General features: G+C 44.1%; 1 protein-coding gene across 10 annotated transcripts in view; it reads left to right on the plus strand.

The window, feature by feature from the left end:
- KALRN (kalirin RhoGEF kinase) overlaps positions 1 to 13,553 on the plus strand; it is a 653,671-nt gene that overhangs the window by 240,977 nt on the left and 399,141 nt on the right. For all 10 annotated transcript variants that reach the window (XM_061194271.1, XM_061194272.1, XM_061194273.1 and 7 more), the window contains one exon: positions 5,734 to 5,856. In XM_061194271.1, coding sequence (XP_061050254.1) covers positions 5,734 to 5,856 — 123 coding nt within the window. The remainder of the gene's footprint in view (positions 1 to 5,733; positions 5,857 to 13,553) is intronic.

Genomic DNA, 13,553 nt, shown 5'->3' on the forward strand with positions numbered 1-13,553 from the left:
GGATATTTATGTATGAGCTGCAGATGTGATTTCCATGAGCCCATGGTGATTTTGCAAAGTGAACACAATGCAGTTTTAAATCCACACCTTTCGTCTGTTTTGTGCTCTAAAACAAAACGTTAGGGAACTATGTGCAATAGAATATGCTCACTATATAGATTTTAAAATCTATCTGGTATATAGCACTTACCGAAGCATGAAACCATTGTCTTATTTGAATCTTACTATTATGCTAAGGTTGAAATAGTGTAAATTGTTATCCCCATTTCAAGGTAAGGAAACTGAGATTTAGACCATTAACCTAACTTGTCCAAGTTTATAAAGCAGATCTGCACTAGAACCCAAGTCTCCTGATTTGAAGCCTCTGTTCTTTGCACTATAACACACATAACATTTTATTTTGGAGTTGACTGCACAGCAAGTTTTCAGATGTAGCAAGGTTCTCTGGCAAGGAGGTTGTTAGTATTCTTTAGGGCACAGGCTTTTATGGATGGGTCGCTGCAGTGTCCAAGCAGGGTAACAGGGGACAACAAGTGGTACTGGAATGTGCATATTTAGGAAAGAAAATCCATTGGTTGTCTTCTGTCCTCTCAGTCAAGTCACCAAACCTGAATATGAGCAAATTAAAACCAATGTAATCTAAATTAGACAGTATAAAATACTAACACTAGGTTGTAAGGTAGTTTGAAAGTTAAAACTCTAAATCAGATGCTGTTGCTAAATTTGGCAAATGAAGGAAAATAAGCCCAAGATCCTCATTTAATATCCTTGCTCTATGAAATAGTTTATGCTTTATTAAAAACAGAACAATAATAACCTTTTAGCTATCCCCATATTTAAAAGAAAAGGAGAAAAAGGTTTCTGTTTATTTTCCTAATTTGCATTTAAATAGATTCATTGATCATTTATTATATATTAAGAACTAGATTTTTATATTTTCACTGAGTTTAAGCCAGCTTAAAAACATTACTTTGCAAAACATGGAAAAAAAAACCCCAAGTAGCTTACATGTAACATCTATCTTCTTAATGAGACAAAACTATGTTGGTTTCCAAACAAAGAGATAAAATTTCATTATTTAGACATGAACTTTCCTCCTGGAGGAATTTTGTTGTTTTATTACATTTTGTTGAACCTACCATTTGTATCTTCTCAAAAGAAAAAAGATGGTTCAAAATGTTTGAAACCACTGTGGAGATATTTTCTTTAGTTTTTTGGGTTATTTTTTCTTTAGATTTTTGTTCCAGTGTCTAGTTCAGGTGTCTTCCAGAGAGCCCAATTCAAATAGATCAAATCATAAAATGTCCTAGTTTAGAAAGGGTCAGCTTGTCTGGAGATTAGCAACCTCAGAGCCTGTGACCAACTCCCTCATGCATTTCTTTCATTCACTAAGTATTTATTGAGAGAAGTGGAGCTGTTTGAATCAGCCATCCCCAGGCACTGAGGGGGCAGGTGGGAGGCAGAGAGGAGGGGGCCAGGTACTGGCCACTGAATGGCCCCATGTGAGGGACAGCATCCTACCACCGCTGGAGCCCCACAGCGCCCTGGTGGTTGCCTTTTGTGGGGCAGCTGCTCTGTGGAGCCTGGGCAGAGGAGGTCCTACAGTCACATGCAGGAGGCAGGGCAGTGTCCCAAGGGCCTGGATCAACAGACACTCAGTGAATGTGCCTTGGGTGGCATGAATGAAGCCCATTGCGGGGGCTTCACTTCTCTGAACCTGTTTTCCATCCATAAAGTGGGCCTGCTGGAGGCAGCGAGATGATGCTTGTGAATGGACATTTTGAACCCTAAAGCACTGGACAGATGTCAAGGCTGAGACTAAGAAGCTGCATTTCTCTGGCTATTAAGAACAATGCCAGTTTTCTTACAGTCATTCTTTGTTTTCAAAAGTTAGAAATGTAAGCTGTAGCAATGAATATGCATTCTGATCCAGGAGACTCAATAAAACCAATTTTTATTTTGAATGGAAAAATATATACTCCGTAAGTTTCCAAATTGAGCCGATTGTAAACCAGGATGCTTACCTCCATTCTGGGTACTGCTTATCCCTTGGAAATGAAGAGGAGCCCAGAAATGAAGAGACTCGCCCACAGTCTCATGGGTAATTAGTGACAGAGCCAGGCCCAGAACCAGCCTAGTCCTCATCCCACTTAACTGCACACGCACATGGGTGCTTACATGCGTGCACGCACACACATTCTCTCTCTGCAGCCAGTTGCAGTGAATGCAGCAGAAATGCTGGTGACCCTTGCAGGCAACCAGGTTCACAGAAGTGAGTATTATATACAATTAGGCAGCAGATTCAGGCCTAGAGAAGACTTGAGACTGTCCCTAGGAAACAGCCATGTTGGAGAGACCGTGGTTCCTGATATCACATCAACTGTCTGGTCCCTAGATGCCTGAGATGAGTGTCACCTCCTTGGAGCACTGCCTCTAGCCTCCGGCATAGCTGAACTTTCCCAGAATGCGCAGCCCCCAGGGACAGCTCGTGTGCTCCAGTATGGAAGGCAGATGGGGCGCAGTGGCCTGGGTGCAGACCTCATTGTGTGAGAAGCCCATTCAATGAGGCGTGCGGTTCCTCCAGCACTCTCCACTCTTGCCTGCCTTTTAACTCACTGTTGTTATTGCTTTTCTCCCTAACTGGCCCGTGTTCGGCTCTCCTTGCTCTGTAGTCCAGTAGGGACCTGACGCCAGGCAATCTAATCATTCTGGTGCTAGCACATAACTCTCTGTTTATTAGCATATCTAAATACTCATTTAACAGAAAATACAGAGAAGGTCACTTCTAGGCCACTGGGATAGACAAGAAAGTATGAGTGAGCACTTTTCATCCTAAGTTCCAAGGACTTCAGGCATTTCAGATTTTCATTAATTTTATTGATTCTTTGGTCAACAAGGGAAAGAAATGACAGATTATTTTTAAATGGGGTTGAGAGGCAGAATTTCAAAGAACAAAAATTACACAATGAAGTTCCTTTAGACTCCTGGGGCACTTGTCTTCTTCCCCTCTTGTCCTTAATAGTAATTTTAAAAGCGCTGACCGCGTGCCTGTGGTGTGGGGTTGGCTGTGGCTGGCGGACCCAGGGTGGCGCACGCCACCGATCCTGCCCAGCCTCCGCAGGCACCCCCGGCCTGGAACATCTGCTGACACTTGAAAGTGAAGGATGATACTTTTGCCCTTTATCTGTGTAGGTAGCCGGAAGTGATCTGGGTAATTCAAAAGGGAGAATCATCTCCAAATTAAATCATGCCCATTTGCCTTGGGAAGGTGATGTGCTTATACTTAACCATGGGTTGTCATAGCCTTGATGTCCCTCTCCTGACCTCCAGATAGAACTCTAGCTGCCCACAGGACACCTCCACCTGAAGGTCTCCTAAGCCTCTCAAACTCAGCATCTGAAACGGAACCTGCTGTCTCTCCTCCCCCACCCCAGCTTCTTGCCCTCCTCTTGAGGTGGTGCCATGGTGGCACCTTCTCTTACAAGGATCCAGGGCGCCATGCCAGATACCTGGCTGTCCTCCCTCTCTCTTTCTCACCCTCCCTCCCCAAACAGTTGGGAGTCCTCAGTCCCTTCCTAGTAGCTCTCACTCTGCCCACTTCACAGACTCCACTGTCACTCCCCACATCCGGGTTTCCAGGTTCTCACTCTTGCTCCCCAGGATTACAACCTCCTAACCATTCTTACTGCTCCGTCTCTCCCCGCCCGTCCACATCCCATGCTGCTCTCAAAGCTCACATCACATTTCACTGCTCAGCTTACAACCCTCCCCTGACATCTTGCTGCCCGCAGTGTATGGTCCAGGTTTCCTAAAGCCTGTGTCCAGGGCTCTCCATGGTCCCTTCTACCTCCCCAGCCACATCTTCTCCTCACATCAGGTCCAGAAGCACAGAAGTGGTGCTTTCAGAGCCCTCTACACACTGGCCTGCCCCACAGTTCTGCCCCTTTGATCTTCCCTTTGCCTGGAGCCCACATCTCACTCTTTCACCTGGCTAATTCCTACCTGAGTCAGGGTCAAGTCAGGTGTCGCCTCCTCTGGGAAGCCTTCTTTGCTCTTCCCTCTCTTCACACCATCAAGAGAGGCTGCTACCTTGATACACCACACTGACCTTTATCTTGATAGATTTCTTTGTTGAGTTGTGATTTTAATCAAGTCATATGCCAAGTTGTGCTAACACTGTATCTGAGTCCATGTTTGCTTTCCACACTGGCTTTTAAGCCACTTAAACTCAAGAACCACATATTAATCGTTTTTGCCTTGTACAGTGCCTGACATATAATGAATGTCCGATAAATGCTGGTTAAACGTAACTGAAAAAGTAAATTCGCTTTTCTGTTTAAAGGGGAAAAATGGAATGAGGCTGTGGTTCTGCCTCCAGGAAAGCTGGCGTGATCTTTGCAGCTTCTCAGCCTACACCTGTGCTCCATTCTTCCCTGCTCTGCTCTGCAACTGAGCTGCAGCCTTTAGCTCATCCCAAACTATGGACCATGAGTTCCAAGTATAGCAATCCTCTTCTCCAAAGGTTTAGCACGTTTCCTGGCTATATCACTTGACTACTCTGGGCAGAGAATTACAGAAAATCCAAATTAAACCAGCTTGAATAATAAAGAGGATTTCTTGGCTCAGGTACTAAGGAAGTCCAGACACAGTGTGGAGATCAGGCAAGGCTTAATCAGGGCTCTGCTTGTTTCCTGCCATTGTTTTGGCTACACTCTTTCTCTGCCCATTGGCTTCACCCTCAAGCTGCCAGCAGAATGGCTATAGCAATTTGAGGTGCCAGGTCCCAATGACAGTATCAGAGGAAGAGAAGTCATAACTAAACAACTACAGTTCTGTTTTCCCAGAAGCTTCCAGCAAACTTCCCTTTGTGTTTTATTGTACTGAATTGGATAACATTCCTGTTTCTAAGACAATCCCATGCGTCAGGAAATGTCATACACTGATTGGCTTAGATCTGGTGTCCTGAGAAGGGATAACCCTTAGAGTGACCAGGCTTTCCCTTGGAATTGAGGTTCTGGTTAGCTCCCCTAAAAGTGAATGGGCCACCTGTGGGAGAGGTGGAAACCTAAATGAAAACCAAGTACAGAGCCATGGGGAGGAAAATGGCTCAGTGCCCACTGTGCTAGGCAGTATTTACTCTACCCTTAAAATCCTCCTCTTCTGGTTCCTCATGGGTCATAGCAGAAACCCTGGAACTGTGCGGCTGTGGAGTCACAAGAAAAGTTGATTGCGTTCAGAGTCAGTTCAACAATGTGTGGTTGGGCAGTGTAAGTGGGATGGGGCATGTTAGGATGCCCTGTGGCTTCCAACAAGTGTCTCTCTCTCCTGCTCGTGCAGTAGGGAGTGGATTAAACCTCCCACTTGTCTCCACTTCACCTGTCCCTAAAGCTCGCATTGAGGGGGGCGTGGCTTTTGACGATTTCTAAAAGCTTTTAAAAGGGGAAGTAACTAGGGAAAGTGAGCAGCTTCCTCCCCCTTCTCCTTGGTCCTCTTACTCATTTTCTCTCTTCCCCTAGGCTCTTCAGGGAAACATGGAGGCTGGTGGCAGGGCCTTCTGCTAAGGGGGAGGGCTCTCCTGGGAAGCCAGGCTGTGGGCCACCCCCGCCCTGAGCACGATGACTGGTCCTCACTGGGCCCCAGCAGGAAGGCTGCTTTTCTCCCAGTAGCCCTGAAAGTTCCTTGCTGTTGGACCCATACCCCCCTGATGACTGTGTGCCTTCTTTTCCCCTCTAGATGTTCGACTGGATAAGCCACAACAAGGAGTTATTCCTCCAGAGCCATACAGAGATTGGAGTCAGCTACCAGCACGCCCTCGACCTCCAGACGCAGCACAATCACTTCGCCATGAACTCCATGGTGAGTGCAGGGTGTCTTCTCGGGGGCAGGAGAATAACGAGGGGGATGGGGCCGCGGTGGAGAGGGCAGAAACAGACTTCCAAGCCGAGGAGGAAGGAGAAACTCTGAACACGCGGCCCCTTTTAGCATTCCATTTGCCAAGATAGGGACGAGTGCAGGACACGTGGTGAGCCGGCTGTTCCTGCAGCAGATTATGGTCTCATTTCTGCCTCCGGACCTTGCTTTACATGGTGAAAGGAACGTGCTGGGGTTGTAGAAGCCATCAGCCCAGTGCAAGACTAGAAAGGAGAGTGCCCAGTTCCACTCCGCTGACTTAACCCACTGGCATGTGTGAGTCACTAAGCTGGGATGAGAGGCACCTCAGGCTGTGGCGCGTTGGAAACGGTTGAGTGAACTGGGCTGCTTAGACTAGAGAAGAGGAGCCTTGCGGGACACACAGTTGCTGCCTTCAGTTATGTGGAGGGCTGCCTTGGAGAGAAGAGGGTGGAATTGTTTTGTGTTGGTCTAGGAGGCAGAATGGTCCAGGGGACGGCAGTTGGAGGGGGAGGCAGCACATGGTTCAAGAGGTGGGATGTACTGGAAGTTAGTGAGACCCCCGGGATGGGGAGACTTCAAGCAGACGCTGAGTTCAGAGAGGGATGTTTGCTAGCTGTGTGGCCATAGGAAATTTACCTGTCTGTGCTTCCATTTCTTCATTTGTAAAATGGAAATAATACTAGCCACCTTATAGGGTTGTTGTGAGGATTCAATGAGTTAATTGTAAGGTGGCTGGAGTTGTGCCTGGTGCATAGTCCATTATCAGTAAATATAGGTATTATGATAATGATGATGCTGGTGATACAGGAATCTAGTCCAGATGACACCTGTGATCCCTCGTAAAACTAACACTTTGGGATAGTAATTTTTCCATGTGGTCTCCCCAAGACTTTGAAATCTTGTCTGCCCCTTGAACCCGCTGTATCTGAAATGTCTGCAGCCTAAGTATGCCTCGACATCTCTGTCTCTCCCCTCTGCCAGCTCTTCCTGCTTGTACTACTGGTACAAAAGAATAGCTCCACCGTTCCCCGTATATCTGAACTCCAGAGACACCATATCATTTCATCTGGTGATGCTGGGAGGGGGGCGGGTGTTAGAAAAACATAAACACAGAGGATCACAGAGGCCAGGAAGGAAGATAATTTCATTTTCTATGGAGTTGTTTTAACAATGTTATACACTGGACTATGTTATACACAGAAATAATTCTGGCCTCAAGTTTTCAGTGTCTAGTTAGGGAGATAACTCAGACAGTCATGGTACAGCTTGATATGTGCGGTGATAGAGATGCTGAGTAGTGACCTAAGAACCATACAATCTCAGTGGTTTAAAGTAATAGAGGTTCATTTCTTGTTCCTACCACATACCCATCACTGGCTGATGGGGGCTGTGCTCATCGCCCTCACTTGATGAGACTGCCAGACTGAGGGAGCAGCCACTGTCTCAGATGCAGCCAGTGCCTCAGCAGACAAAGCAAGTAGCCAAGCGCACGCTAGCTCTGAAACCTTCCGCCTAGAAGTGACGCATTTCACTACCCAACACCAGTCACACGGCCACATCTAACATCGTGGGTGGAGGTATATGGTCCTACCTCCACATGTCGGGGAGGAGAGAGTGGGTACTTGTGAATAGCCCTAATGATTAGCACAGGGAGCCATTGCAGGATGTAAGGTAGAGGTGAACAGCGTGAGATTTGCATGGGAAGGGACCTCTGGCTGCAGAATAGAAGGTTGTGGGACCAGGCAGGGAAAAGATCAATATTGACTGTGTTACCAATTTGGGCCACAGCAGTCTTGTCTTCATCTAAATGCAAAGACTAGTCCAACTAGTCTTCTATAATTATGTCTCATCCCAGGCTCACTTTAGTCACAGAGGAGCAAACCAATTGATCACAGGTGATTAAGAACATGAACTCAAATCTAGTTGGGTTTGATTATCTGTGTGCCTTGTGGATTTCCCCTGGTGAATTTTACAAATTCTGTGCCAGAATCTTCATGTCACCCAACTGCCTGGCCCTAAGGCAGACAAACTCATTTTAATAAGAAGCAAAGACAAACATAATTAGGGAGGTAAGTCTACCATCAAGCCCCTCAAAACAATGAACTACAAAGTTAAATAGAAAGAGCCTTTGGCTTTGAATTATCTGCACCACTGCTCTTCTCTGTTAATATGGATAACTGAGAGTTAATAACACATCAAAAACCTTTCCTCTGACAAATTTACTTCTGAAGTCTCCATTTTCTGGACAAAAAAAATAAAAACTAGGGAGGAAATTTACTGAAGGGAAGCATCTTCTGGAGCTGGGAGGGAGGAAGAGGAGGTTTAATATACAACAGCCAATTAGCATGTTCCAGCCCATCTCTAGTCTCCCCTTGCGGTGAGTGCCTGCAGCACTCGGAGGCCTGTTTAGCCTGATTAGGCTGGCTCTCCTCTCTGGCTGCAGGGCAGGGGAAGGGAAATCCCAGGGTTGTTTGATCAAATTGGCTGAACTGGTGCGTTATAAACACCGAAGGTGCTTTTGTTAACTGGGAGGTTTACAGGTTTCTTATTAAAAGGGACTTCCCCTAAGACGGATGTCAGCAACCCAAGGAGGTGAATAGAGGGAATTACAGACTCCTTTTCTCTGGCCTGAGTGATGGATGTTGCTGCCAAGAAACAGATGAATTTAAGCAGCTACTGCTGGAGCCCAGTGACTGTAGGAATGATCAGTTACTCAGGGGAAGTGGGAATGTGGATTGTTTTGTAAGTTCACTGAGGCATTTCCTTTTCGGTTCTTGGAAAAGAACCTATACATATGCCCACACATCTGTCCATGTGAAGGTACATGCAGCGTGCTTTGTTTCAGGCTACAGGTGAGTTCTTTGCTACTGAATCCTGTTTTATCAGTGAAATAGGCCAGTGATCCCTTACCTTTCGGGGAGGTCACAGACCCCTTTGAAATCTAATGAAAGTTGTGGGTCTTCTCTCCAGAGAAATGTATGTGGACAACTTTTTTTAGGCATTTTCAGGGGATTCAAGGGAATCCTAAAGCCTATCGATCACCCTCCCCAATGTAAGATCCCAAGAATCTCATGACTTCTTTCTTCATTCATTCCACAAATAATTAAGGATTAGACATTGTGCTGGATGTTGGGCATATAGTGGTGAACAAAATGGTCTGTCCATGGAGGTTCCAGTGGAGAGACAGGTGGTATTATATAATCTCATAAGTAAATATATAAATACAAATCAATAAGTCTCGTGTTGGAAGAGTAAGCGCTGCTACGATGGAGGATAACAAAAGGGGCTCCATTTAAATGAGGGGAGGTCAGGTATATTTTTCAATTAATAATCAGTATTGACTTAATGCTTATTGTTCATTCATTGATAGTAATTAATGGTCTGTGAGTTAACTCTATAAAGTACCAATTCTTCTTTATAATTTAAAGAACCCCTAGGTATACTGTTTGGTAAATGAAGATGATCTAGTTATAATTTATCTGTTTTTTAAGTTTTGTTTTCATATGTCTAGTTTTATATACCAGTTAAAGACCGACCCCAGCTGAGGTGACCATTACTGAGAAATAATTGCATATCATTAAATCGTGGAAGCAAAATCAGAAATTTCCTAAATTTTGTCTGTGAATTGGTACCAATAAAGGCTATCAATTATTAAAATGTGGAGAGTGTGGGAGTATAATGCCCCACTGAGTATGGTACATGAGCAACTCTGAAAGAAAAAGGTTAAAACTGGTTGATCTTTGGCTTTTTGTTATAACATGTTTTTTTGCATTTTCCACTGGGGAATCCTATTCTTTTGATGTTTTTTTTTTTTTTTTTTTTTTAATTAATTTTTTTTTTATTTTTGGCTGTGTTGGGTCTTCGTTTCTGTGCGAGGGCTTTCTCTAGTTGTGGCGAGCGGGGGCCACTCTTCATCGCGGTGCGCGGGCCTCTCACTGTCGCGGCCTCTCGTTGCGGAGCACAGGCTCCAGACGCGCAGGCTCAGTACTTGTGGCTCACGTGCTTAGTTGCTCCGCGGCATGTGGGATCTTCCCAGATCAGGGCTCGAACCCGTGTCCCCTGCATTGGCAGGCAGATTCTCAACCACTGTGCCACGAGGGAAGCCCTCTTTTGATCTTTAATAATAATAATAATAACCCACCTACTAAACCCAGTAGGAAGATACTCTCTGGCTTCTTATAGTGCCTCATAAAGCCAGGTTTCCTGAGCTCTCTGGGGCCCTCCTTTTTCTTAATTTCGCCTTCTGTTGTGAAAGGCTTTCTCACAAATTCTCCTTCCCCTGAATGTGGCCTCCTCCTCTGATGGGAGTGTGGGCAGATGGAAGTAGGGTCGGGTTGTACTGTAATACGCGACAGAACAATCAGGTAGCCATCTGTGCTCTAGTTCCTCATGAAAAAGACACTCACAGGAGTACATACAAACATAACACAGTCTTATTTACAATTTTAATTAGCCGGTTCTTTGGGAAAGATAAATTGCTAATGGTTTCTGTCTAGAGTTTTAAAATATGAAGTGATATTCATTTTCTATTGTTACGACTGTGAGGACTCACATTAGTGATAACCATGTGCAGCTGGACAGTAGGAAGCCTTTCTGCTGCGGCATGTTGATAGCTGCTTTAATCCTATTAATTTGCTCACCAGAGGCACCTACTGCCACTTGATGGTGTGCAAATCAGACCAATTGCAGCAAAGCCTGTGGTGCTCTCTTTGTTTTGAGAGAAAGTTACAAATGGTAGCGCCAAGGAAAAACCAGATCTGGTGCAAGAGAGGTAAAGATTCTGAGCAGGTTTCCTGACCCCAATTTGAGAAGCCTTGCTCTGGGGTCCTCTGTCATCTTTGATTCTCAACAGCCTCAAACCATGATTCCGCAAGTAATTCCCTACCCCCAAACAGACAGCACTTCCTATGATGAAGTGACCCCACTTCCATCGCCCACACTCCCATCAGAGCAGGAGGCCACACTCAGGGGAAGGAGAATTTGTGAGAAAGCCTTTCACAACAGAAGGCAGAATTAAGAAAAAGGAGGACCCCAGAGAGCTCAGCTTTTGGGGAACACACGCGCACACGCACACACACACACACACACACAGGCACACACACTACTGTGATGTTTAATAGCCAGGATTTGACCCTGTCATAGCCACAAAGTCTCTTAGTACACATAAAACCTGTTGAAAAAGAGAAGAGATGAGTCTTAGCTTGTATGCATTAGTCTTTTTAGTACAATTTTTTTTTTCAAAGAATCTTGTAGTAGACTTGCTAAAAATGTAGATTTCTTTTTGGCTTCCACCCCAGTCCTAGAAAATCATAATCTCTGGGGGATGAGGCCCCCAAACCTCCATTTTTTAACAAGTTTCATGGGTAATTTATGTACATATTAAAGTTAGAGAACTGTTGTTCTGTGGAGATGTATATGTATTTATAAAATAGTCACGCCCTAAAATAAAGCATTACAGGTTCTGAAAGAGAGTCCACTTCTAGTATGACAGCATGAGGCGCTTTGCAAACCTACTCTCCAGTGAAACTGGTGGACATTATTTTAAAAGAACCATTTAAAGTCTCTAGAAATGGTCCTAAGTGCACACAGCAAATGAAGAAACATTTATTCAAGAAAATTTACTAAAACTTGGTAAGAACAGTGAATCTGTGGTATTTGAACCAGGACCCTCTTTCCTCCCACCTCCCAGCTCAATGAAATGGAAACGCTACTCCAGACTAGTGCAACCAAGAACACAGGGTCTCCTTTGCCCCCAGCTCCCAATTGAAGGACTGTCTTCCCAGATAGGACATTTCCTATCCTGGTCCAAGCTACCTGTTGCTGCAATTAAGTTCTAGGTGAGTGTGGCCAAGAGGTGGGGACTCCTTCTTCTGCCTAGTCCCCACTCATGGAGCAGAGGCTGTACCATGGGCACAACACTGCCGAGAAATAGTGTTGCCTGGGAGTAGAAACAAACTATAAAACAGAGAGCCCCAAATCTTGTCCCAAAGCAACTGCATTTATTTGCAATAGAGAGTAGAGAAGTTCAAGCCAATAGCACTCTCAAAAATGCCCTTAGGGAAGTTATGGTGAGAGGCAACTGGGAGAAGGTTTCTAGAGTCACTGGAGATATAGGATAAATAGTAGGCAGGCTGGTTTGCCAGAGAGAAAGAGACTTCCTGGGGCCAGAACAAATCTTAAGTAGTGACCTCAGGAACTGTCCCTTCAAAGGAACTTGGATTTGATTGGATAGATCTGTGAAGCAGATCTATATTTATACCCCAGGACATTGTTGAAAGCAATAGAGTAATGAGCTGGAAATTAGTGGAATTTAACAGCTGGGTGTGGTCAGGGAAAGAGAAAGTTAAAGAGAGGACTGCGAAGACCAGTGTCATCCCAGGGTGACTGTGGGCATACCCAAGGCTGCATCCCCTGAGGAGCAACATCAGAGGTTTCCCACTAAAATAATCCAGCCAGTCACTAAACAAATAAGCAGGCAAATAACAATAACAAGCCCCAAAAGTGAGGGAATCAGTACCCAGAGATGCTACAATGTATTATCTAAATGTCCAGGTTCCAACAAAAAATTATGAGCTATGAAAAGAAACAGAAATATATGATGGGGGGGTGGGGTGGGGTGAACAAATGGATAAAAAGCACACACTGGAAAAAGCAAGAAACAGAAAATGCCTGTGAGAGTGACCAGATATCAGATTTAACAAAGATTTCAAAGTAGCCATTATAAATATGTTTTTTTTAAAAAAACCAAAAGCTGAAGGAAACTATAATTGAAGAAGTAAAAGTAGGTATGATGATATCATCTCACCAAACAGAGAATATCAATAAAGAGAAAGAAATTATTTTGAAAAGTACCAAAAGGAAGTTCTGGAGTTGGAAAATACAATCACTGAAATGAAAAATTCACTAGAGGAAGTCAACAATAAGTGAATTGGAAGAAGAACCTTGAAGATAGAGCAATAGAAATTATGCAATCTGAAGAACAGAAAGAAAAAAGAATGAGGAAATATGAACAGAGCCTCAGAAAAATGCAAGACATCATCAAATGTACCATCATATGCATAATGGGAGTACTAGAATGAGAGAAGAGAGAAAGGAACATTTTTAAAAAATTATAGCTGAAATATTCCCAAATATTGAAAAACAATCTACATAGCCAGGAAGCTCTAGGAATTCCAAGTAGGATAAAGGAAAGAGATCCACAAACAGATTCATCATAGTGAAAATACTGAAACCTAAAGACAGGGAGAAAATCCTGAAAGCAGCAAGAGAGAAAGGAGTTGTCACAGGGGAATCCCAATAAGAATAATAACTGATTTCTCATCAGAAACAATGGAGCCCAGAAGGAAGTAGAATAACATATTCAAAGTGCTTAACGGAAAAAAACTGTCAACCAAGAATCCCATATTCAGCAAAGCTATCTTTCAAAAATGAAAGTGAAATAAAGATATTTCCACATAATCAAATACTGAGGAAATTTGTTGCTAGCAGACACACCTTATGAGAAACAATAAAGGAAGTTCTTTATGATGAAAGCGAGTGACCCCAGACTCGCTCTTTTGAATCTGTACGAAAAAGACAGAGAGCACTGGGAAAGGTAATTACATAACTATAAAAGACAGCATAGCTGCAAATTTCTTCTTCTTTCTTCTTGTCACTGATTT

This window comes from Eubalaena glacialis, chromosome 6, assembly GCF_028564815.1.
Source record: "Eubalaena glacialis isolate mEubGla1 chromosome 6, mEubGla1.1.hap2.+ XY, whole genome shotgun sequence".
NCBI classification, from domain to species: Eukaryota; Metazoa; Chordata; class Mammalia; order Artiodactyla; family Balaenidae; genus Eubalaena; species Eubalaena glacialis.